This window comes from Papaver somniferum, chromosome 7, assembly GCF_003573695.1.
Source record: "Papaver somniferum cultivar HN1 chromosome 7, ASM357369v1, whole genome shotgun sequence".
Lineage (NCBI taxonomy): Eukaryota > Viridiplantae > Streptophyta > Magnoliopsida > Ranunculales > Papaveraceae > Papaver > Papaver somniferum.
Genome location: NC_039364.1, coordinates 24,405,810 through 24,429,697, shown reverse-complemented (window position 1 = coordinate 24,429,697; position 23,888 = coordinate 24,405,810). Strand labels below are relative to the sequence as shown.

Genomic DNA, 23,888 nt, shown 5'->3' with positions numbered 1-23,888 from the left:
AGAATTGTCGAGTCTGAAAGAGTTTTAAAAACAAGTATGATAGAAAAGTCTGCAGAAACCTAAAGAATTATATATAAACCTCACATGATAAATACAAATATAAAGACTTATCATAGCTCATTCATTATACTAACTTTCAACTAAAAAAAATAATAAAAAAATTTACATTTACAACATTTTTCTTTTTCTTTTGTATAATAAGTTTTATAGGTTGTATATTTATATTGTGAAATAAAATAAAGAGTTAATTGGCGTTTTTTTTGTTGTTGTTGTAAATAAGACATTTCATTAAGCAAACTAAGTCCCGGAGGAGCTTGAGGTACAAAAGGAGTAGAGCCATCTAATATCGATCCACATGAGGATTTTTTGATATTAGATTTATCTACTGATAGCTGATGTTTAATACAAGAAGGAGGGATGTTTTCCCATGAAACAGTTAAATTTAAAGACCTAACAAACTTTTTTAAAGTGTCTGCCACCATGTTTCCTAGTCTTGGAACGAAATGAAAACCCAAAAAATTGTTGCATAAGTGAACTAATATGTCTGCTTCATCTAAGTAGGCTTTGGAATGCCAAGAGATGTCAGATTTATTTCCTTGAATGTAATTAAAGAGACTTTCACAATCTCCTTCAGTGCTTAAATTTTCTAGTCCTTTCTCCTGCGCCCAAATAGCTGCATGTAGCACTCCTAAAGCCTCCGCTTCTTCTGGGTTTGGGGTTGTTGACTGTCCAGCTTTTCCTCCTCATGAATTGCCTCTGCATCATCTCTTAGAATTATAGCATAACTTGAAGGTTGAATGTCAGAGATCCAAGCAGCATCAACATTAAATTTAAGAGTGTCCTTTAGAGGTGCCTGCCAAACTGGAGATTAAGTTTTCTTATGTTGTTTTTTGGTTTTGTCTCGTGTACTACTTCTTTTTGACCAGAAAGCAACATGTCCTTCTATTTCTATAGCCAAGGTCTTAGTTGGTGTTGATTTGTTTTTGAAAACCCTGTTGCATCTTTCCTTCCAAATGAACCACATCTTAGTAAGCATTAGTTCAAGAGAAATCTGTTTTCTAGGGTTATTGATCCAATTGATAGACGCATTTATGTGTCTATTTTGTTCTCAATGTTCTGTATTGTTAGTGCTCGATATTGTACTAATTATGGTGCTTTTGTGTTTGGATAGGTGTTTTTGGAGAGATACATATGTGTGGAAAAAGTGCTCGAAAAGTGCTATTTGGACCCCCGGAGAAAATTACTAAAGGCACCCCAGAAAAAGTGTTAAAAGGCACCCTCACTTTGGATTAGGGCACCCCCAGGCGCCCCAGCTGTTAAAGGCGTCCATATTTTGGATAGGGGGCACTTCTTCTTCACGGTTTAAAAATGAAATTTTGGCGGAAAGAAATATACAGCAGCAACGATATTTCTGGGGAAGATTTTAACGAGTTCTGTTGGAGATTCTCAAAGGATTTGGACTTGATGTATCATGTTTCGGTAAAACTGGATTGGTATATGGTTTTGAAGAGTAAAACAAGGGAAAATTTCTTTCCTTTTATAAAACAGAGGAGGTGGAAATACTATCGAAATCTTGTGGAGATTTTTGTCGGAGATTTTCAACAGTATTGATTGGAAACGATTTGACACATCGAAGTAGGATTGCTGACTGGTTTTTGATCGACAAAATAGAAGATTTTCGTGTATATTTGAGTCAACAGGGAAAGAATAATATCTCGAAGATTTGTTGTTATCTGCAAGTTAATGCAGTATATGTGAATATAAATCCCCTGGGATTCGTATCTATTTAGGGAAGTTCTCAAAGATTTTGATAGCTCTTCTACGTGTGAAAATAAAGAGAAGATACTTGGGAGATACTTTATTAATCGTCAGAAGATGTGAGTATTAACTCGAGAGATATCCATCTGTTGGGTATAAATAGGTGATGTGGGACACACAAAAGGGAATGAAGAGTAATGGGTGAGAACAGAGTGTAGGAATTAGAGTTGGAGAGAGTTGATGTTGCTGCCATGAGAGAAGAACACGAAGAACAATAGACTGCAAAAAGCAGTCGTTCTCTAGTGTCGAAAAAACCGTTACGTTTTCTTCCAGATAAGACTGTTGTTTTGCGACAGTTTTGAGCTATAGTTTTCTTGTAACAGCTACTTTGCAACAACTCATTTGTAACAGTAGGTTTTGTAACAATTATAACTGTTACAAACACACTGCTTTATATCTTTTCTTCAATAAAACACCTTTTTGAGCTATGGAAAATTATTTTGAGCGTGTTTTGAGTATGAGGAGCTAGACCCCATCGCTGGGACGACGGAGGAAGCAACTTTTCATGATTGTGGTAAATGAATTAATTCTTTTATTGACTTTTTTGCATAGATTTAATTGCTTTATGATTTCTATTAATTATTTGTTATTTGTTAGATGCCGCATGCTTAGTTCTAAATACTTTAGATGCGTCATGCTTTTTAACTTACAAATAATATTTTACGAAATCTGTTTTTGGCAAAGAACTAGAGTCGCAACTTCTTTTGTTTGAGCTATATTGTCTAGAGTTAATGACTGAACCATAACAATATGAAAAGTAGTGGAATCCCGCTTCTCAGCATCTCTTCATCTTGTGACAAATTGTGTATACATATTTTTCCTTATTTTCTTTATTAAGTCTTAAAACAAATTCTCAACAAATCTGAGTGGACGAATCATCTTACTACAACATCATTGAAAAATACCATCAATTTTTGGCGCCGCCGACGCGGATTTGTTTATAGATTTGTTTTTAGGTTTCATTTTTATTATTTTTTGTTCTTTTTTACGCCTTTTGGTATTTCTTGTTTGTTTTCAGATTTGGAGCCAAGCTAAAGAAAGAGAAGAAAGTGTTGAAAACAAAAGCTAAGCCAAAGAAGGAAAGAAAATGAGAATTCAAGAGGAGTGAAGAAGAAGATTTTTGTATATAAAGATTTTTTTTTATTTTATTTCTAGAAACTGTAAATAGGTTTTTATTTTTGTAATTTTTATTTTATTTTTGGACTTTTTTTTGGACATTGGACATTTTTATTTTTTTAAAACCCTACGGAAGGGTAATTTTAAATAAACTGTTTGCAGAGAAGGACGGTGATTACGATATCACCTCGGCCCCTCGGGTTCGTACACAACATTGGAGTTGTGGCCCGAGTCGACTTCAACGGTTCATCCCCCGCCTGGAACGGGAGGTAAGAATTCTAAACACCCGTGAATCTCCTGTCAGCGGGTTTACTGGATGATTTTGTATGCATATATGTTGAGGAATCGAATACGGCTGTTTTAATTTCCTAGAAAAGGGCAAGGCCTGGCCATACAAGATAAGGGTTCGGATTTCATCACCGTTCTCTTCTTGCCCGCCTTAGGAAAACGAAACCAAACGCGAACATAAGCCTAAAATTTTGAATAGAACGAGACCGATAGGGTAACGAGCTTAATAGGAAAGTCATTCGAGAAACATTGGTTACTCTTTTAAGCATACTTCGAAGTTCATGATGGTTTATGTGAGTTGAATGCGTGACTACGCCGCCTTGTAATAGCGGTGAGGCCTTGGGTATCAAAGCTCCACTGAGCTTCCCTCGCACCTATTCAACTTGCTTTGACTCAGATTGATTCCATAGGGGTTTGCTTAAATTGTAACGAATTCCCTTTCGAAGGATTAGAAGCTGGTCTAGAAACAATCTAAGTGGAGCCATCATGCTTTTTGTTTGCTAGATAAAATAGGCTTGTTGTGGTCGAGTCAGCCTTCTTTGTGCTTGTTTAGAATTCCCCTGCAGTTAGGATGTCGAACTGGTATTATAGTAGCCAATACAATGAGTATCCGATTGAGCAGCTTGGACATTATCCTTTTTATGACCATAGTGTGAATAGTGATTGGGAACGCGAAACTTTTGAAGGTTACGGGTCATACCATGGTGAGCCCAATTACTATCCACATGCGCACCGGTCATACAAGCAGGAAGACTATAGCACTAGTTCCTCGTCTTTGGAGGATGCAATGAAACTATTGAAAAGTAGTCCTTTTTATGATCCTTCTGATAATTCCTCTTTACTAGAGTCAACACGTAAATTAGCTGAGTCAACACGTAAGTTAGCAGAAATGAATAACTTAGTTTTTGACGAAAGAGAACTTTCTATAGAGGAATCCCTCAAGTTGATGGATGAGACGAACGAAAGACTTGCTCGAAATAATCTTACTTTCCAATATAGTGTTTCCAATAATACCCTTAAAAATGAGGATAGTTATTTGCATAATCAAGATGACGAGGTTAGAATTGGTAACACTACTTGTTTTGATGAGGTTCGATCATTTTCATGTTATTATAATGATGATTATGATGAGGATAGTATCGATGAAGAACATGAAATATGTAGGCATAGTGATCAGGAATTTGTTACACCGATTGAGCTTTATAATGATAGTATTGTTTCTAGTACAAATCCAAATAATTTTACTAATTATTCACCTATTCAAAAGGACGAGGATTTGACTAGAGATACCCCCGTTTTAGATGATGTAGTATTTCCTGTCTACGAAGCCGATGATAGTTTTGAGGAACGAGTTTATTCGGAGAATATTGTTTTAGAGTCTAGAAATTTAGAAACATTAGACTTAGAAAAAGAAAATGAACTCGTAGAAATGAGTGAGGATGAACCCGACTTAGAAGAATCAATTGACCATTTTCAGGAATCCGATGACCTAGAAATTAGGGAAGTTGTGACTAGTATTTCTAGAAACACAGAAAACTCTAAGTTTGGGGGTGATTATCAGTCTCCGTGTGCTTTAACTCTTAGAAAGTTCCCTCGTGTAGGACTTGACATTTGTGCCTCAACCATCTTACAAGATTATCTTCGTACACTTTTTCCTGAACCTAATGATGTCCAGAGAGAAGCTCAGTTGTTAGAAACCCATCCTCTGGTTGATGTGGTTAACCCAGGCTATGATACCAATATTGACTTTGTTTTCCCACCAAATACTTTTCTTCCAATTGTGGGAACATTTGATTTTAAGATGTGTCGGTTATTAAGTTTTGAGACTAAACCTAATTACTTTAGGAGAATAGAGTCGACACATTTGCTTAAGGAAGACCAACTCTTTCATTGTGGTCAGTTTTGTGAGTCAAGTCTAATTGACTTCAAGGATCCGCAGTTGTTCAGGTTATTGTTATGTGCTTCTAAGTTCCTACTTGAGTATTTCCAGACTCTACAACCTGATCTTAAGAATCCTTCTTTTGAGGAAGTCCTGCCTATGAAAACATTTTATTTAGACCCTTTTATAGAGCCTGAACCTGAGCCACAACTAGAGATAGTTGTCTTAAACAAAAAGTTAAATAAGGGTATGTTCGGTATCTTCTTGGTCTGTTGCAGTTTCCTCTTCTTGTGGTTAGCACTTTTTGATCCAGATGACCCACAATTATTCTGGCTACTTCTATATGATTCTATGAGGTGACTAATTCCTTCCGATGTCTGGCTGAAGACTTTAAACTTAGCTCTTCTTGGGAGGTAACTTGTGACGGACCGGTGATTTTTCCTTCTAACGGGTTGGGTTTCAACCCGTCTAGCAAGGAGGGTTAAGAGGAAAAACCCTCCGGTGCATCACTCAAATATAAATAAAATATACATGTTCATTTTGACATCCAAGTAATGATGAACGCTCAGACCAAACAAAATGAAATAAATTTAATAAAGAAATAAGTATGTAAGTACTGTAATAAAAATTTGCATTTCTTCAAGGCATTTCAGAAATATACATCCATTTCAGAACTTAAAAGAAAGCATGGTCACTAAAATAATTTAATTAAATTGAGCATTTCCGAGTCGTGACCGGTAGCTCATATCATTTTTGAACTAAATTAGTTAAGCCCAAAAGTTAAATGAAAATACATTTGAACCTAAAGTGTCAGAAGAGTAGAGTTTTAATGACAGCGGAAAGATCCGAAGTCGTTAACCATTCAAAGAACAACACTAAGTGAGTATTTGAAAATTTTATACAAACATAAAGGTCTGATGCATCACATGAGGATACTGACAAGGAAATGAGTTACATACAAGAAATCAGTGCACCAATAAGCAACAAGGAAGTTTCAAAAGCATCTTTCTAAATGCTTATAGTCGGACTTGAATAAGACCACAGTATATATATACACATTTATACGGCAAAATAAGGAGAGAAAGCATTGATTCACACCAACATATACTACCCCAGATTTATCCCAGTGATATACACATCATAGGTGAAAATAAAAAAAAAATACTAACACTTCAAGCTTCCAAAGCTTGCCACAAGCTCAATCTAGCTTACTACTCCAAATTCCTTTCGTCCTCTGTGGGGGGAAAACAAAACAAAACGGGTGAGCGAACGCCCAGTAGGAGTTATAACGGCGAAAAATGTAAATTCTTGCGTAACACTAAATGAATGGACAAGAGCAGCAGCTAAGAATAATGTACAAAATGAAAGCATTTCGCAATTTAAATTCACAAAGGAACACAGAGTTATAAATCGAGTTAAGTGACTCTACTATTCTTTTGGCCAGCGCCGAAGTCAGGTTAGTTCTGGTTACCAGCCACCGTTTTCAGAACGGTCTTCCGGGTAGCCACCGAGGTGGTGGGGTGCCCCAGTGGGCCTGACAGTTCCAAAGTAGAGTCTATTGGTTTCCTATGACACTTTATCATAAGGAGGAAACATCTATAAAAATTACCACGGCAAATTAGTGATTCATAAGGACAAAATGTAAGGCATCCATCGGCTGTTTACATAAAACATTTCATTAAGCCTTACCAAATGTACAAAGAACTATTTGCAAAGCTGGCGGTTGATTAAGAAAATTATAAACTTAGAGCAAGTAGTACATGAATGACAACACAATGTTAGGTAGCTTGCTGATCAACATGGATTTAAAAAAAGAAATCAAATAGCCTTACAATGAATTAGATCCCATAGTTTAAACAAGAAAAACCAGTTCATGCACATTTTAGTTGAAAAATCAGTGGAAAAGTAATGTAAGAAAATCTATGAAACAATTTCAATCCTTCATTCTTTAGATAATACTGGAATTCAAAATGATGGTTCAATGAATCATTTTCGCAAACAGGTCATGGGCAAGTTCAGGAACACCATACAAAGTTTTAATTTTTCAAGGGAAAATGTGACAACAATCACAACAAAAATGGTTTAATCTTTGAAACATATCATTCCTACAATTCAAACCCATACATAGTTCAGTGGGCAAGAGTTAAATACCAAAGTTGTATAATTTCAAACAAAATTTAATTTCGTATGAAATCGTAACCTAAAGGAAATTTTTAAAGAGATTTATGAGCAAAATTATCAAACCCAAGATTCAGAAATTAATTTGAAATGATTAGAGTATTAATCTGAAACAAAAGCAAAAATTATAAAGGTGTTGTGCATGAACAGAACCTTCCCTTGACCCTTCAATACTTACTCTACAGTCTTTAGTCCTTACTGTAAAACTAACAAGTTTAGCAATTTCTTCTAATTTCGAGATAATATTTGAAACAGGAGCACCGGAAACAATTCTAGCTTCTTCTCCTGTTTCCTCAAATAACCCGGATAAATCAAACCCTGGTGAAAACGAGATTATATCAAACGCATTCAAGCTGGCCGGTCTGGGCAACCCCAAAACTCTCTTAGGGTGTGACTGAATTTCATTTTCTACTGAATCTTGTTGTTCAGATTCGGATTCCGAATAAGATTTCTCAGATGATATAGACTCAATATCAGCTTCTTCAACACTACACAATTTATCATCTTCAATATAAAATTTGACAAGTTTGAAACCTTTCTTAAACCATTTATTCTCCATTACTTCTGGAATTGTAAATCTAGTAGCAGGATTTGTATCAAGCAATCGAGTTAATAAACGAACTAACTCAGGAGAAAACCATCTGGGACAACGAAATTCACCTTTATAAATCTTCTTGTACATGGACAATATATTCTGATCATGGACAACGAAATTCACCTTTATAAATTCACCTTTATAAATCTTCTTGTACATGGACAATATATTTCTGAATCTTACCCAAGATTCAGAAATTAATTTGAAATGATTAGAGTATTAATCTGAAACAAAAGCAAAAATTATAAAGGTGTTGTGCATGAACAGAACCTTGAATCAAAGTAGGCATCAAATGAAATAAATTGACTCTTCAATACTTACTCTTCAATAAATTGAAATAAAACGTTAATCAAGTGAATTAAATGATTAGAAAAAGATCAATAGGAAAATAAGCTCATGACTGTTATATATCCAGGTCAGATTTTGCATCATGCATTCATGCTTGGCATTCAGACGAGGAACAATGAATCGTAGGACAAGTTGGGAGAAAATGAAATCCATAATTAATTGAGATGTAAAGAGTCATGGATAATTAAGAGAACTGAATTTGAAAGCACAAAATCAAAAACACAATTAAATCTTGCGATGCGAAGAAACAAACCCCTACCTTTGCTTAGAAGACAAATCCAGCCGGAACGGACAGTGGTTTAGCATTGAATTTTGATTTAAAAGCTCCAATTTCTTTCCTGATTGAGGTTGTTTTGAGTGAATATTTATAATAGTAGAAGAAGGGAGAAAACTTCTGGTGGAACTAAAAATGAAAATGGAGACACTTTCCTTTATAATTAGAGTTGACGACAACGAAAAGACAAGACTGCCCCTCTAGCTGCTCATGTCCCTCACGTGGCATTCATGCCTTGATTCCCATAACACCTACTAATTATGCACAATAAATCCACTAAGGGATAACCACTTAGTTAAGAAAACCTAAACTTGGTTTAGGGCACTCTCTACTGTGATACGCACCCGATGTTGGATCACGCTCGCACATTAAAAAAAAAAAACTCTAGCTTCCCACTCAAATGAGTTGAGTTCGGGTTTAAGGCCCACGAGAAATTTTAGCGACGCTACATAACCCAATCTCATGCAACACGGTAATATCTTTCCTTAACCCTTTTGTTTCAAATGGTAACAGTTTCTCCTTATTCAAATGCTTTTAATTTTATCTTTAGAACATTGAGGACAATGTTAGATTTAAGTTTGGGGGTATGGGAGAAACTTTTTAGTTGCATTTTTGAAACTTCTAGCGTCACATGGTATCCGGTTAGCTAAGTTTACATATTGTTTCTCACCGAAAAGATAGAAATTGGAATGCTAGGGATAACAACTTATTGAAACATTAGAGAAAAAGACATTGAGATCTTTGAAATTCAGGAGAGAACTTGTTCTTTTTAGAGGGTAACCGTGATGGACCTAACCATCCATGATGGAAAGGCAAGTAGGTCAGGAAATGCCAGAAAGACAAAGCAACCTCACAATGTAGTCTTAGTTACTGGATTGCGACTCTCTCTCAGTAGAAACTTATCATCATCAACAAGCAGAGCGACATCAAAATCTATGAAGAAAGTTGAAGACGTTTTAGGTTTAGAAGCAACAATAGAAAAGAATAATTCAAAAATCAAAGTTGAAGTTATAAGAGCAAATGATATAAGTTGTTAGAATCCATGATTCCAAGACATCACAAGTTGCGAAGATCCAAGTTTTGAAAGTCCTTCTCTCATGGCCATGTAAATTGTTGTCTTGTAATTTTTGTTTCCAAATAAAAAAATCATCGTTACGTTTTGTTCAATAAGGCCAAAGGGAAGTAGAAATTTATAAATCAAGCAAGAAATCGAATCGAAGAGTTAATTGTCAAGGTTCTATGAGGTTCGATAGTTTATTATCAACAATTGAAGACCAAAGAAGACGTTATTTCTACTGAGCACTGTGAGAGAGTCGAAGAAAGATGCATTTTGGTTGCTTTGTTAGTCTGCTTTCAATCTGGCACAAGATCTTTCTAGCGCTGGTTTAACTCATCACACGTAATTAGTCCAGCTGTGTAGCAGATGTCCCTCTCATTTTTATCTCTCTCCTAATCTTATCCAGCTGTAAAGCAGCGGACGCATCTTACAATGTTTATCTAGCTGTGTAGCGGATATCTCTTTATCTAACAGTGGTGCGGATGTGTCTCCCCTTTTCTTCAGTCAGCTTTAGAGCTGACACCTTTAATTTCTCTGGCATTCTAGTTACTTGGAGATAGGTTGAGAATATGTATGTCCTCATAGATCTTTAGATATTTGTGACCAGTTAGAAGTCATGGTTTTTGTGGGTACACCTCTGATAAACCCACCCGAGATTAACTCGGTTTTATTCTTTTAATTTTCTCGAGACTAGCAAATAATAAGTTTGGGGGTATTTGATAGACGCATTTATGTGTCTATTTTGTTCTCAATGTTTAGTATTGTTAGTGCTCGATATTGTACTAATTATGGTGCTTTTGTGTTTGGATAGGTGTTTTCGGAGAAATACATTTGTGTGGAAAAAGTGCTCGAAAAGTGCTATTTGGACCCCCGAAGAAAATTACTAAAGGCACCCCAGAAAAAGTGTTAAAAGGCACCCTCACTTTGGATTAGGGCACCCCCAGGCTCCCCAGCTGTTAAAGGCGCCCATATTTTGGATAGGGGGCACTTCTTCTTCACGGTTTAAAAATGAAATTTTGGCGGAAAGAAATATATAGCAGTAACGATATTTCTGGGGAAGATTTTAACGAGTTCTGTTGGAGATTCTCAAAGGATTTGGACTTGATGTATCCTGTTTCGGTAAAACTGGATTGGTATATGGTTTTGAAGAGTAAAACAAGGGAAATTTTTTTTCCTTTTATAGAACAGAGGAGGTGGAAATACTATCGAAATCTTGTGGAGATTTTTGTCGGAGATTTTCAACAGTATTGATTGGGAATGATTTGACACACCGAAGTAGGATTGCTGACTGGGTTTTGATCGAAAAAATAGAAGATTTTCGTGTATATTTGAGTCAACAGGGAAAGAATAATATCTCGAAGATTTGTTGTTATCTGCAAGTTAATGCAGTATATGGGAATATAAAATCCCCTGGGATTCGTATCTATCAGTTTAGGGAAGTTCTGAAAGATTTTGACAGCTCTTCTACGTGTGAAAATAAAGAGAAAATACTTGGGAGATACTTTATTAATCTTCAGAAGATGTGAGTATTAACTCGAGAGATATCCATCTGTTGGGTATAAATAGGTGATGGGGGACACACAAAAGGGAATGAAGAGTAAGGGGTGAGAACAGAGTGTAGGAATTAAAGTTGGAGAGAGTTGTTGTTGCTGCCATGAGAGAAGAACACGAAGAACAATAGACTGCAAAAAGCAGTCGTTCTCTAGTGTCGAAAAAACCGTTACGTTTTCTTCCAGATAAGACTGTTGTTTTGCGACAGTTTTGAGCTATAGTTTTCTTGTAACAACTACTTTGCAACAACTCATTTGTAACAGTAGGTTTTGTAACAATTATAACTGTTACAAACACACTGCTTTATATCTTTTCTTCACTAAAACACCTTTTTGAGCTATGAAAAATTATTTTTAGCGTGTTTTGAGTATGAGGAGCTAGACCCCATCGCTGGGACGACGGAGGAAGCAACTTTTCATGATTTTGGTAAATGAATTAATTCTTTTATTGACTTTTTTGCATAGATTTAATTGCTTTATGATTTCTATTAATTATTTGTTATTTTGTTAGATGTCGCATGCTTAGTTCTAAATACTTTAGATGCGTCATGCTTTTAACTTACAAATAATATTTTACGAAATCTATTTTTGGCAAAGAACTAGAGTCACAACTTCTTTTGTTTGAGCTATATTGTCTAGAGTTAATGACTGAACCATAACAATATGAAAAGTAGTGGAATCCCGCTTCTCAGCATCTCTTCATCTTGTGACAAATTGTGTATATATATTTTTCCTTATTTTCTTTATTAAGTCTTAAAACAAATTCTCAACAAATCTGAGTGAACGAATCATCTTACTACAACATCATTGAAAATTACCATCACCAATCCTTACAAAGTTCTAAAAATGTACTTGAACAATCTATGTTAAGAGAGATGGGATTAGTAGCTGAATTCCATATATCTTTAGCATAATGGCAGTGTAATAAAAGACGTTCAGTCGTTTCAATTTCAGTTCCACACATGGTACAATGAGGTTCGACATCTTTCACCTTTCCACACAGTTTAGAGTTAGTAGATAAAGCATTTTGAAGGCACTTCCATAGAATTTTTTTAATTCTTTGAGATATAACTAGTTTCCATACAACTATCCAAAAAGAGTCAGGCAAATTCAGACTAACTATATCAATACCAGTTTCATTCACTTTATCGTATACAGATTTCACCGTGCAGTCCCCTGATTTATTTAAGGTCCATCTTAGTTGAACTTTCTTAAGAATGTGATTCTTATCTTTAAAGAGGTAAATTTTCCTAATCTTAGAGGCAATATCAACAGGAAAATTGAGTTTATGATGTCAAGAAACCAAGAACTAGTTTACTGACCTATTAGATCTGAAACTAAGGTAATGTGATTATTTTATATGGTGACAAAGTTTCCTAAGGTTTCAGTCAATTCAGGTATCCATTTGTCATTCCAAATATTAATATCTTGTCCATTTCCAACTTCCCAGATGCTCTATTTATAGATAAGTTCTAATCCTTGACTTATACAGTTCTAAGTCCAGGAGCGATTAGTTTTAGCTTTAGCTCTAAGAGGTTAAATTGTTAGAAATATCTAGATCCCATAATTTTGCCCCAAATGGCATCTGGTTCCTTAACTAGCCTCCAAGCTTATTTAACATGCATTGCAAGATTGAATTTACGAGCATCCTTAAAACCTAGTCCCCCTTTCTGAATAGGGTTTGCATAGGCTTGGCCACACCTTAGGATAAAAACTTTTTATTGTTGTTTTCTTCCCCCACCAAAAATCTCTTTGTATTGCATTAATTTTGTTGGTTATCTTTTTGGGTAGGATAAAACATCCCATCTGGTAAGTAGATATACTAGATAAGACTGCTCTATTTAATACAGATCTGCTAGGTTGAGAAAGAACTAATCCTTTTCATCCTTTAGATTTAGATTTCATTCTTTCTAAAATTGGTGCAAAGGTTTTTATTTTGGATGTATCCATAAATAGGGGAGCTCCTAGATAAGGGTCTTTAAGGCTTATGTGTTTTATTTTCAGGAGTTTGGACATCATTTTCTGATGTTTTGGTGCCACCTTTCTACCAAAAAACACCCCAGCAGACTTACCTAGTGATATGTAAAAATAAAAGTGATTTTATAAATAAACTTCATGAAATAAAGTAAAAGTGACCTGCTGAAAATAATGAAAAATGCATCAACGATTCAACATAGAGAAGGGGATGCTTCAATAGAAAAATTATATTGAAAAGGGAAGAAAGAACTCTCACAAAACCGAGTTTAAAATTTTTAGGTCACAAAGAGGGTTCAATTTAAAATATTTCAAGGTTTAGAGATCCTAAAAAATTTAAATTTTTAGAGAATAATGATAATATCTTTAATACCTGGCTAATTTGGGGCCTAGTGTGATTATTTTGGGCCTACGACTGCAAGACAAAAAAGAATATTTTAAAGTAAAATGGATAACCCCTTATCCAATTATTTTACTAAATGGAAAAACTACCCCTGATTGATTAGTGCTAATTTTGGAGATTAAATGATGTTTAATCAAGTTAACCCTGAAATCAACTACCATTAACTTATCATCAAAATTTGAAAAAATTAATTTTTTTTTCAAAGCTCGATTCAGAATCGGTTGATGTTAGTGCAGTTGTAAACCGATTCAGGGTTGAGTTTTTTTCAAAGGATGAAGTAAACCCGGAATCGGATTTTTTCAATACCCAAATAAACCGATTATTGGAATCGGTGTTTATATATGCCCACATAATCCGATTATACCTTACTTTCAGAAACAAAATATTCATTACATAGTTTAGGAAATTAGTGCATTACATATATAGGATTCAATATGGGTATTTTAGAATTTGACACATCAAATGTTTGCCAACGAACCTCCGAGCACGTCGGTACAATGTCGTATATTCTTTGTGGTGAATGAACTTAGTTTCCCCATTAAGAATTCTCCGTAGCCCATTGAAACGTTCCATCTGAAATCAGTGAATTCTTAAATGTTAGTATGCGAACTTTTAACGATGACATAAATATAAATATTATCGGATTACTCACTTTTTCCCTAAGAGGAGCTTGTGGATGATTTTGGTACACCATACTTCTAACTCTAACATACTCTCGCATTGCACTTTTTATGTAGTTGAATTGAAATGCCAAGTCTCTCCATTTGCGGTTATTGGGATTTCCGGTACGCCCGTAAAAGAACTCTTTAACTCTCTTCCAAAACATTGAATAGATTTCATTCGGACGTTCACGGAACGTATTAGCAAACGATTTAATGAGACACAAATCTTCATACGGTTCCCACTTCACGTATACTTCCGGACCCCACTCCATTTTCTAGGCTAAGTGTGTGATGTAGGAGTGGCTCAAAGAGGTTGTCTTTATATAGATAAAGACTCAACGGCTATTTTTTTTTTCAAATTCAATTCTAATAATAGGAGTTTAAGTATATTCACATAGTCCGATTGTGTCCTTGAAAAATCATATAAAATGTGCCTCTCAATAATCGGTTTTTAATATTGCACATGTAATCCGGTTCTTGGCAAAAAACAATACAGAAGAACTACCACTTTTCCTTGCAAGAATAGGATTGCATGTGATGCCAACATAGACCGATTATAAAGATTGTCAAAATCTACCGCTCAATAATCGGTTTTTAATATGTCACTTGTAATTCGATTCTTGTCAAAAAAAAAGATACAAGAACATTGTCACTTTTCCTCACAATAATCGGATTACATGGGATGCCCACATAATCCGATTCTTAAGGTTATCAAAACTCTGAATTTGTTTGTTTTGTCAGACTCGGACTTTAAAAATATCATTATAAACCGATTTTGAAAACTTAAAAACCAGGTGAACAAAATTTTCAGAATCGGTCTATGTAGTGCACCATCAAAACCCGATTCTGAAATTGTGCCCCTGGAGAATTTTCAGAATCAGATTTTATACAGGTAAATGTAAACCTATTATGATAGAAAAAACTTCCAGAATCATGCATTTTTTGCATACACATTGTAGTTGGTTCTTCTATCGCGTCTTAGACAAACACAAACAATTTTCAAAAGAAATCAGATTCAGTCATTCATAAACTAGGAATATAACCAAACATAATTCTACAATAAGTTTAAGACATAAGTTTTGACACCATAATTATCCATAATTAAAGACATAACTTTGAAACCATTCATTCATCAACATCCTACCACGACCATGTCTACGAGCACGACCACCTCATCCTCGATAATTATGGTGTCAAGGTTAATCAGCTGACCAGAGGCTTTACTAAAAATTGTTATAGTGTCAAGTAAATTCCTACATTCTGCAAGATTAGCTTTTACAAAGAGGAGGCAATCATCTGCAAAGAAGAGATGAGAGATTGGTTCACTTTTTGGAGTTATCTGGATGCCATGTAAGATCTGATGAAGAAGGAATCTAGAAAAAATCTCTGTACATATAATGAATAAGTATGGTGAGAGTGGATCTCCTTGGAATAAGCTTCTAGAGGGGTTGAAAGCCTCACCAGGAGAGCCATTCAAGAGAACATAAAAAGTTGTTGTTGAAATACATTACTCTATTAGCAAACAAACATCTTTATTGAAACCAAAAGAAGTTAAGGCTGCAAGAATAAAATTCCAGTTGACTCTATCAAATGCCTTAGACATGTCTATTTTTAAACCTAATCCACCAGTTCTTGCTTTCTTATTTTTAAAGGAGTGTATGGTTGCATGTGCTACTATTAATTATCGGAGACCTGTCTAGAAGTAAGAAAGACTGGGAGAGATTATTTTTTCCAAAAAGAGTTTAATTCTATTAGCTATAATCTTTGCTATTACTTTATAAACTGTATTACACAACCCTATTGGCCTAAATTGGTTGGGTTTTTTAGGTTGTTTCACCTTAAGAATTAAAAAAAAGATGAGTCATATTTAATTCAGGATGCATTTTCTTATTTAAGAAGAAGTTTTGGACAGTCAAAGTGACTTGAGTACCTACTGTATCCCAATTGTGTAAGAAAAACTTACTGTGAACCCATCAAATCCTAAGTATTTATTAGGTTTCATGCTTTCTAAAACTAGAAAGACTCCCTCCCTAGTAGGGGGATCAAAATACTAGAATTGTTTTGAAATTAAGGAAAGGAATGGTACAATGTCTTTAAACAGTTGGTCATCTATATGTTGTTCCGAGGATGTTTCCGTAAAAAGAGTTTGAAAATAATCAGTAAGGATTGTACTAATCTCAGTTCTATTTTTAGTAACCACATTCTGGGAGTTAAACATATTCTCTATGTTGTTCCATTTTCTTCTTCTCAGTGTAATTGTATGAAAATATTTAGTGTTTCTTTCCCCTAACTCAATAATGTTATCCCTAAATTGTTGCTTTGCTATGGCTTCTTGGGTATCTTATAAAAGTTATAATTCTATTAATTTTTCTTTAAATTTTTTATGTTGATGCTCAGTATATCTACCTGCTTTTAGTCTTTCAATATCTTTAAGAAGTTTTTTAATCTTCTTTGAGGGTAACCCAAAGATATTTCTTTTGCAACTTTAATGTTTGGTGCCTAAATTTTGTCCAACTTTAATGTTTGCTACTCCCTCGGTCCCTATTATAAAGGCGGAGAAGGTGTATTCTCTTAGAATAAGAAAATCTTGTTTTCATAAATTTCTTCTTACTTTTGTAATTTACCCTTACCTAATCCCAATACAAATATTAATATATGTATCTTCATTTACATTTAACTGAATTGTATGATACTCATGCATCATAAATAAAGGCCTTTGTAGGAAACACAACCTTGGAGTTTGATCCATCTAATGGGTACAAAATTTTCAAACTCCGCCTTTATAATACAGACGAAAGGAGTATAACTTTTTCTTTTCCAACGTAGGGATTGGTATTTGGAAATAGCGTTGACTTCCATCGACTCTATTAAGTCTAATTTTAATTAAATTATCATCTAAATATTTTCGCATTTGCTGCTTTACCCTTCACTTGTTAGATATTTACAACAAATATTTGCACTCACACTTATACTTCTTGTTATACTTGAATAATCCATCTGCCGCTTCATCACTTGACCTATGAACGAATACACACTTAAGACTCATAATAGTTTATAATATTCTATTAATATCTGAGAGGTCATGTAAATTAGAGTTTGCGAAATTTGAAGACACAACTTCAGTAATAGTTTTGCATTTCCTTCAATGACGATATTGCTCCACCCTTTGCATTTAATCCATTCTCCAGCTTCTAATCATGCTAAACCTTCAGCTTGTACAAAGTCTCTGGCTTTTGTAACTTTCACCATTGTCGCCATGCACCTTTTTGCATAATCTCATAATATTAGAGCAATTCCAGTAACTCTAGAAAGTGTCTTATAGGCAACATCAAAATTTAGTTTACACCAGTTTACTATGGGTTTCCTCTACATTGGTTTGATTTTGTTTGCTTCAGGTTTGCAAACATAGTTATTAGCCAAGACTGGGATGTTATATATAGAACAAAGTTTTCTAATGCAGGTGATTATGCTATAAGAATGAATGTCTTTTTCTTCAAAGACTTTTAAGCATATGTGCTTCCTAATTTGCCACATAACTAGTGGCTAAAAAAAATGTTGTGCTCATTCTTGAAGGAGATGATTCATTGAGCTTGATTCTAATATTTATCCATAATTGCAAGGAGTTGAATCTCTGTCGAGAGTAAGTACCAGATAACCTTGACCAATTTACATTACATGAGTATGTGAGTGCTAGTTTCTACTATTTACTGACAGAAAGGGCAAGAGTAGTCATCTTGGTGTCTACCAATTCTGCTTCTTTTCTGGAGAGTATCATTTAAAGTATCTCCATAAGAATCGGTTCAACTTATAAGAAATTTTGATGTGCCAGATTTTAATCAGGATTTATGCTTCTCTTTGCTTATGTTAGAACATACTAGTCTTGAATCAGAACCTTGTATGTAAATTTCACAATAGATATCCCATTTCTTGTTAAGCTCCAATGAATTATATCCTTGGCCTTGCGAGGAAGTCTCATATCTTAAATAACCTTACATTTTGAGTGGGAGAAGAATTATCGAACTTTTTGAAGATTCAATTGGTTGCTATTTTTTTGAATCGAATTTATAACAATGTCATTATCTTGGATATGGTACCTCGATTTAGATAGCTAAGGGTGGTGAATATTACTAACCCAATTGTGTCTTCAAAATTTTATGCTGGAGCCAACAACCACACTCCAGACATGACCTTTTATATACGAAAAATTGATTTAGCTAAATGCAATTTAAGATCATGCTCATTTTTGACACATTTTATAAGTTCTTCTACTTTCCAACCGATCTTTTAGAGTAAATCTTATGGTGGAATCCAACCTATTCCAAGCTTTGAAAAAGTGTGGACGTTATATTAATGGATTCTAGGTTTGTACCGTCATCCACTTTGTAATTATGCCAACAAACGTATGTTAATATAATTTGAATCCATTAAGTTAATTACGTAAATACTTAAACTACCTTTGAAGTTAAACACATATTTTCTCCATTTTTGAATGCGCTTGACATCAAACACATATTTTCTTCATTTTTAGAAAATAATTAGAAAATAATTAAAATAATAGTATCTATTTTCCAGAAACGAGATAACATTGTATCTTTATAGGCTTAGATTTTGCTTGATTGTGAATCGTGACGCGGCTAATGGATAGTTTGACAGAAAAAAACAAACATCTTTTTTGGGTCGGCCCCTAATAAGAAAAAGGGCCGATGTATGAGTTATCGCACACTTAACCAACCCCAATTCTCTCCTCCTGCAAAAATTATTCCATCTCCTTCTCAAATTCTGCTTCAATGAAATTTCCCCCTGAACAAAATTTCTGGTTCCATTAATAACAACAATCCCCTTAACCATTCCCACTACCAAAACCAACTTAGAGTTCTCAATCTTTTCAAACCCTAACCCTAACAATGATGGCAGCAACAGCAGCAGGAAGTGATGTTGAAGCAGGTTTTGCAAAACTCCAAGGTGAAGATTTCGAATACTATATGCAAACATATTCAATCATATTAGGTAGGAACAGCAAGAAATCAACAGTAGATGTTGATCTATCAAGTCTTGGTGGTGGTATGAACATATCACGCCACCACGCCAGAATCTTCTATGATTTTCAGCGTCGTCGTTTCGCTCTTGAAGTAATCGGTAAAAATGGTTGTTCCGTTGAAAATGTTCTTCATCTGCCAGGAGATCCTCCAATCAAATTGGATTCACAAGATTTGTTACAAATTGGGGATAAGAAGTTTTATTTTTTGTTGCCTGTGAGGAGTATTTTGGGTACTTCGATTATACCGCCTAGGCTGAATACGTCTGCTGTTGGGGGGAGAATTGGGGCTGTGACGCCGCCGTTGTATGGTCGGGGACAAATTAGGGCAGCGAATGATTATGATGATGATGAGGAAGATGAGGAGGATGAAGATGTTGAAGGAGAAGATGAAGAAGGTTATGATGAGTATGATGATGCTGGTGGTAGTGCTAGTAAGAGAATGAGGAGGGCAGGGGAAATGCAGGAGTTTGGTTATGGAGCTGGAAAAGCTGGATCTTCTGGGCAATTGGGTTAGTGTTTTTGTCTCCTAGTTTTTCATGATAGCATTGCTTTGGAGATTTGTAGAGGTTTATATAGAGAACTATGAGATTTTAGTTTTGCTTGTTAGGAAGAGTTCGTGATTCAGGAGATTTTTTTTTTTAATTTTTTTTCTGATACTAAAAGAAATATATTGATCATGGAAGTTCAGTTACAATAGGTGTTTCTTGCGCAACTAGAATCTGAATATCATGACTGAAATCATCAAGATATTGAAAATTTGATCTTAAACTTCTAGCTTTCTTGGCTAACAGATCAGCCACTTCATTGTTTATCCTATTGACTGACTTACAGACCCAAGAACTTAACCTACTTAAAAGAAATTTAATATCCAGAACCAGAATTGAACCTTGGTTTCTCCAGTGAACATAAGAAATTTGTCCATTAACAGACTTTATTTAAACTTCACTATCAGACTCAAACTCAACTTTATCCAGGTTCTTAGCAATGGCGCAACTTACTGCTTCCTTTAAAGCCAGATATTCGAACTCTTCGACTTCATTGTCCTCTATCAGTCCTCCATTAAAGTATCTTCTTTCAAGCAGTTACCTGCACGATTCCTAATGATTAGTCCAATTCCACCCTGTTTAGTCTCTTTGAAATAGGAAGCATCTAAATTGATTTTCCAGTAATTTGGCTCTGGTGGTTTCCATTTTTGCACCTGCATAATGGTTCCATGTCTTAAAGACACACCACCATCACCTGCAAAGCTTTGATTAAGAAGAGAGTTAATTTCTAGCAATAGTAATAAGTTCTGTTAGGCTTAATGTTTTGAAAAATCAAAGAACATCCATCCTCCCAGATTGTCCAGACTGTAAATATGAGTAAACATTTAGTGTGTTGATCCATACTACCTGAAATTCCATTCTGCTGAGTACCTGCAAAAAACCAAGTTATGACCCATCTTTTGAAGCACCCAAAATCATTTATAATATTAGATCATTTATGTTAACACTTAACTAAATAGATCTAGCATAAGGGCATTCAACAAATAGATGGTCAACTGTTTCCATAGGAGCATTACACAGACTGCAGCAGCGTACATCAATATCAGTTTTTTACTTACATATTTCCATATGAAAAGTTTTGTTCTGTTAGATTTCCAATATCAGTTTTTTACATACATATTTCCATATGAAAAGTTTTGTTCTGTTAGGAAGTTTGAGTTTCCACACATAAGGAGAAATACCATTATTACTTGCAGAAGAGTTCATGGTATCACTTAAGACTTTGTAAACACTTTTCACTTAAAACTTTCCTTTCCTATCAGGAGTCCACATTAGTTTGTCAGAACCAATAGCAGGAACATTCATAGCAAGTATTTTAGCAGCAGAATCAGGACTGAATAAGAAATTAACCAAGTGGATATTCCACATTCTAGTCCCATAAATGAACAACTCACACACAAAATTATAAGAAACAGAAAACCTTTAGCTGATTCAGGAGATTAGATTTTAGGAATTATAGAAGCAACACAACACAATGTGTAGCATCCGTAAGTGTTAGTTGCTTTTGTGTAGAGAATACCACTTATTCTTTGTCTTACTGGAGGCGTCAATAGAAGTGTAGGTCTTATTTTCAAAGCCTTCCTGTATGAATTGATCTTATGGATTCTAATTTTAATGTCTACTGGAATCACGTTATGTCTTTAGCTACTGGAACAGAGCAGTTAGATCCCAGTCCACATCTAGTTTTAGAGTCCCCACCACCTCCGGTTTCGATCAACAGTCATCCCTTCTGTAGGATCAAGGGACAGGAGATGTATATGAATTTGCAGAAGCTAGGGCGTCAGTGTGTTTTACAAGATTGCTAAGATCTCTGTCTCTTTTCTCAAAGGTGTTTTTGGTTTCTTCTTGTTTGAGTTAGGTCGGTGTTGTTTCTGAAAGTCTATGACCGTACTTGTCCATACTCAGTGGTCAAGCTTTGTTTAAAATGGATGCAGAACCTAGAAAAGAGAGAACTTTGCGACGAACTTTGAAGTAAAAGCCTTATAACACTGTGTAGATTACTTGACGGAGGAAGATATCCTTCAATTGCTATGTGATACTAATCAAAATTTAGATGAGGGGATCAGGGATAACCTCTTTTGAGCAGATAACTCAAACCATTACTGTTAGTTGGTATCATTAAATTAATTCAACCCCTTTTACTTTTTAAAGCATTTCCCTCTCTGTTGTAAGAATGAATTTCAATATTCATTTCGGGGCCTCTTAGAAACTCATCATTGCACAGTTTTTTCAGTTGTTATGTTAATATTCAGCCCATTTTGAAAGATCGAAAACTGCAAAATATTGTTAAGCTGATCCAAGTTGCGGGCAATACTTACCTACTATATTGTACTTACGCAGAAAAAAGGCCAGACTCAAGATCAAGGGGCAGCAGGGATGCTGACAATAATGAACTGTTGAAGTTGGAAGAAAAAGAGGTAGTTTCTTGTGTAGCTAACGTGCTTTCTGATCTCTGCGATCCAGGAGAATGGATGGCCATGGCCAAACTTCATACCGAGGTTAGTCTAATTGTCACCTGAAAACCTTTGTGAAAAGTATGAAGCACAAAAGTGAAATTAGTCTAGTATTTTAGTTCAGAAGCATGTAAGGCAATTTCAAAACTGATGCAGTATACATATTAATAACTATAGAGTAAAATAATGTGTTCTCTGTTGATAAATATTCACATTGGTTAAAAAATTTAAAATATTTCTGCAATGTCAATCTCGGGTGCTAATAGGTGCACAGGTTGTGTAGCCATGCTATTCAGATGTTTATCATATCTGTGGCATTGGCATATCTGTTGCGCACTGCCAAGGCCCTCGTTATTGATTTTCTTTGTTTTATGAAACTTTAGGATTTGGTTACTGAATTGTCTTATAAAATACTGTCAGTGTTCTTCTGTCTGCCAACAATGCGAAATCCCTGTCTTTGCATATCTGTTTTGCTTTTTTGTATCATCAAGATCTGTCATATAGATGCCGCTTTTGAGGCCTGTCTCATGACTTAAATCACCTCTTAATTCTTCAGAAACATGTTTCGTGGTCTTGCCGTGCGTTTGTAAACTATGCTTTCCATATTGTTCATACTCTATGACTCATACCTGGGTGTGCTTTCAGTCATTTAACAAAAGCTATGCCTCTAGTAACTTGCACTTACATAACATCCTAAATTATCTTTTGATCTTGATATAATGTTAAAATGGGAGGAGACTGCAAAACTTGGACTGCTCATTATGTTTCTCAGGTTTTATGCTTGTGACTTTTCATCTGGAAACTTTCAGTTTTGTGGATTGGTTTCCTTTTTGATAAGTGTGTTTACTAGGTGCTTTTGTCCCCATCTCTGTTAAATTTATTCTCTTTAGGCCCTCTCCAATTTCATAAGAATTTACTTCACCTAAAGTTATGCATCTTATGATGCTTATCAGAAGAAAGAAGTTTTGTGCTTATTGAAGCTGTAGAGTTCTGTTAACAATCGCAAATTTGTGTCTCTACTTTCTCTTAGTAGTTTATTTGTTCCAATTATCTCCAAAATGACATTTGATTCCGTTTCTTGACGTGCAGTTGCTGGAGAGGTATGGGAATGTTTGGCATCATGGTAGGGTAAGGAGATACCTGACTTCCGAAGAATGGCCCAAGGGAAAACCATGGGTTGGCTTACTTGCATTGCTTAGGAAATACCCGGAACACTTTGTCATCAACATAAAGTCGAAGGGGGGCCGGAATGTGGCAGAGTTCGTTTCATTGGTCTCCTTGATTTCATAATAGTGCATTCACAGCAACTTTACATTCCCCTGCTCTAATTTATATGTGATTCTTTTTCGTGCTTGTTGTATGAGAAACCTTTTTGTTTAACCTCGAAGCACATCATGTATATTAACCAAGGAGGGCCTAAACAGTAGGACAATGTACTTGAGCATCTTTCTTGTTTCTACTTATATTAGAGTAATGCAAGCCAGCAAAAACCAGATAAAATAGATGATTGAAGGCCAGTAAGCAGAATCATGGTTGTGTCAAGCATTGCCAACCTGTTTGCCGATCTTTTGTCAAACGGATTGAAGACTTGCATGACCACAGTTTCCATAAGAAGTAAAACATCCTCCATGTAAGCTTTGCTACTCCTATGTAACTACCGAAATTATAAACCGTTCTAAGACCCATTTAGCTGCTTCAAAAGCCGTTTTA

The 23,888-nt window shown here is 35.1% G+C and overlaps 2 protein-coding genes across 3 annotated transcripts; one reads left to right on the top strand and one right to left on the bottom strand.

The window, feature by feature from the left end:
* Positions 1 to 5,981: 5,981 nt before the first annotated feature.
* On the bottom strand, positions 5,982 to 8,618 carry LOC113296726 (CBL-interacting serine/threonine-protein kinase 12-like). 2 transcript variants are annotated; one of them, XR_003333111.1, is made up of 3 exons: positions 8,482 to 8,618; positions 7,940 to 8,098; positions 5,982 to 6,335 (listed from the first exon to the last, which is right to left on the bottom strand). XR_003333111.1 is itself a non-coding variant. In XM_026545052.1 (2 exons), the coding sequence occupies exon 2, from the start codon at positions 8,031 to 8,033 to the stop codon at positions 7,374 to 7,376; it is 660 nt and encodes a 219-aa protein (XP_026400837.1). In that variant the 5' UTR covers positions 8,034 to 8,098; positions 8,482 to 8,618; the 3' UTR covers positions 6,342 to 7,373. The 2 variants fall into 2 exon arrangements, 1 of the variants encoding a protein (XP_026400837.1); XM_026545052.1 differs by lacking the exon at positions 5,982 to 6,335 and having other exon boundaries at positions 6,342 to 8,098.
* A 10,236-nt stretch (positions 8,619 to 18,854) lies between these two features.
* LOC113296725 (FHA domain-containing protein FHA2-like) lies at positions 18,855 to 23,668 on the top strand. The gene is made up of 3 exons (XM_026545051.1): positions 18,855 to 19,689; positions 22,066 to 22,223; positions 23,268 to 23,668. The coding sequence occupies exons 1-3, from the start codon at positions 19,047 to 19,049 to the stop codon at positions 23,466 to 23,468; spliced, it is 1,002 nt and encodes a 333-aa protein (XP_026400836.1). The 5' UTR covers positions 18,855 to 19,046; the 3' UTR covers positions 23,469 to 23,668.
* The last annotated feature ends 220 nt before the right edge of the window (positions 23,669 to 23,888 follow it).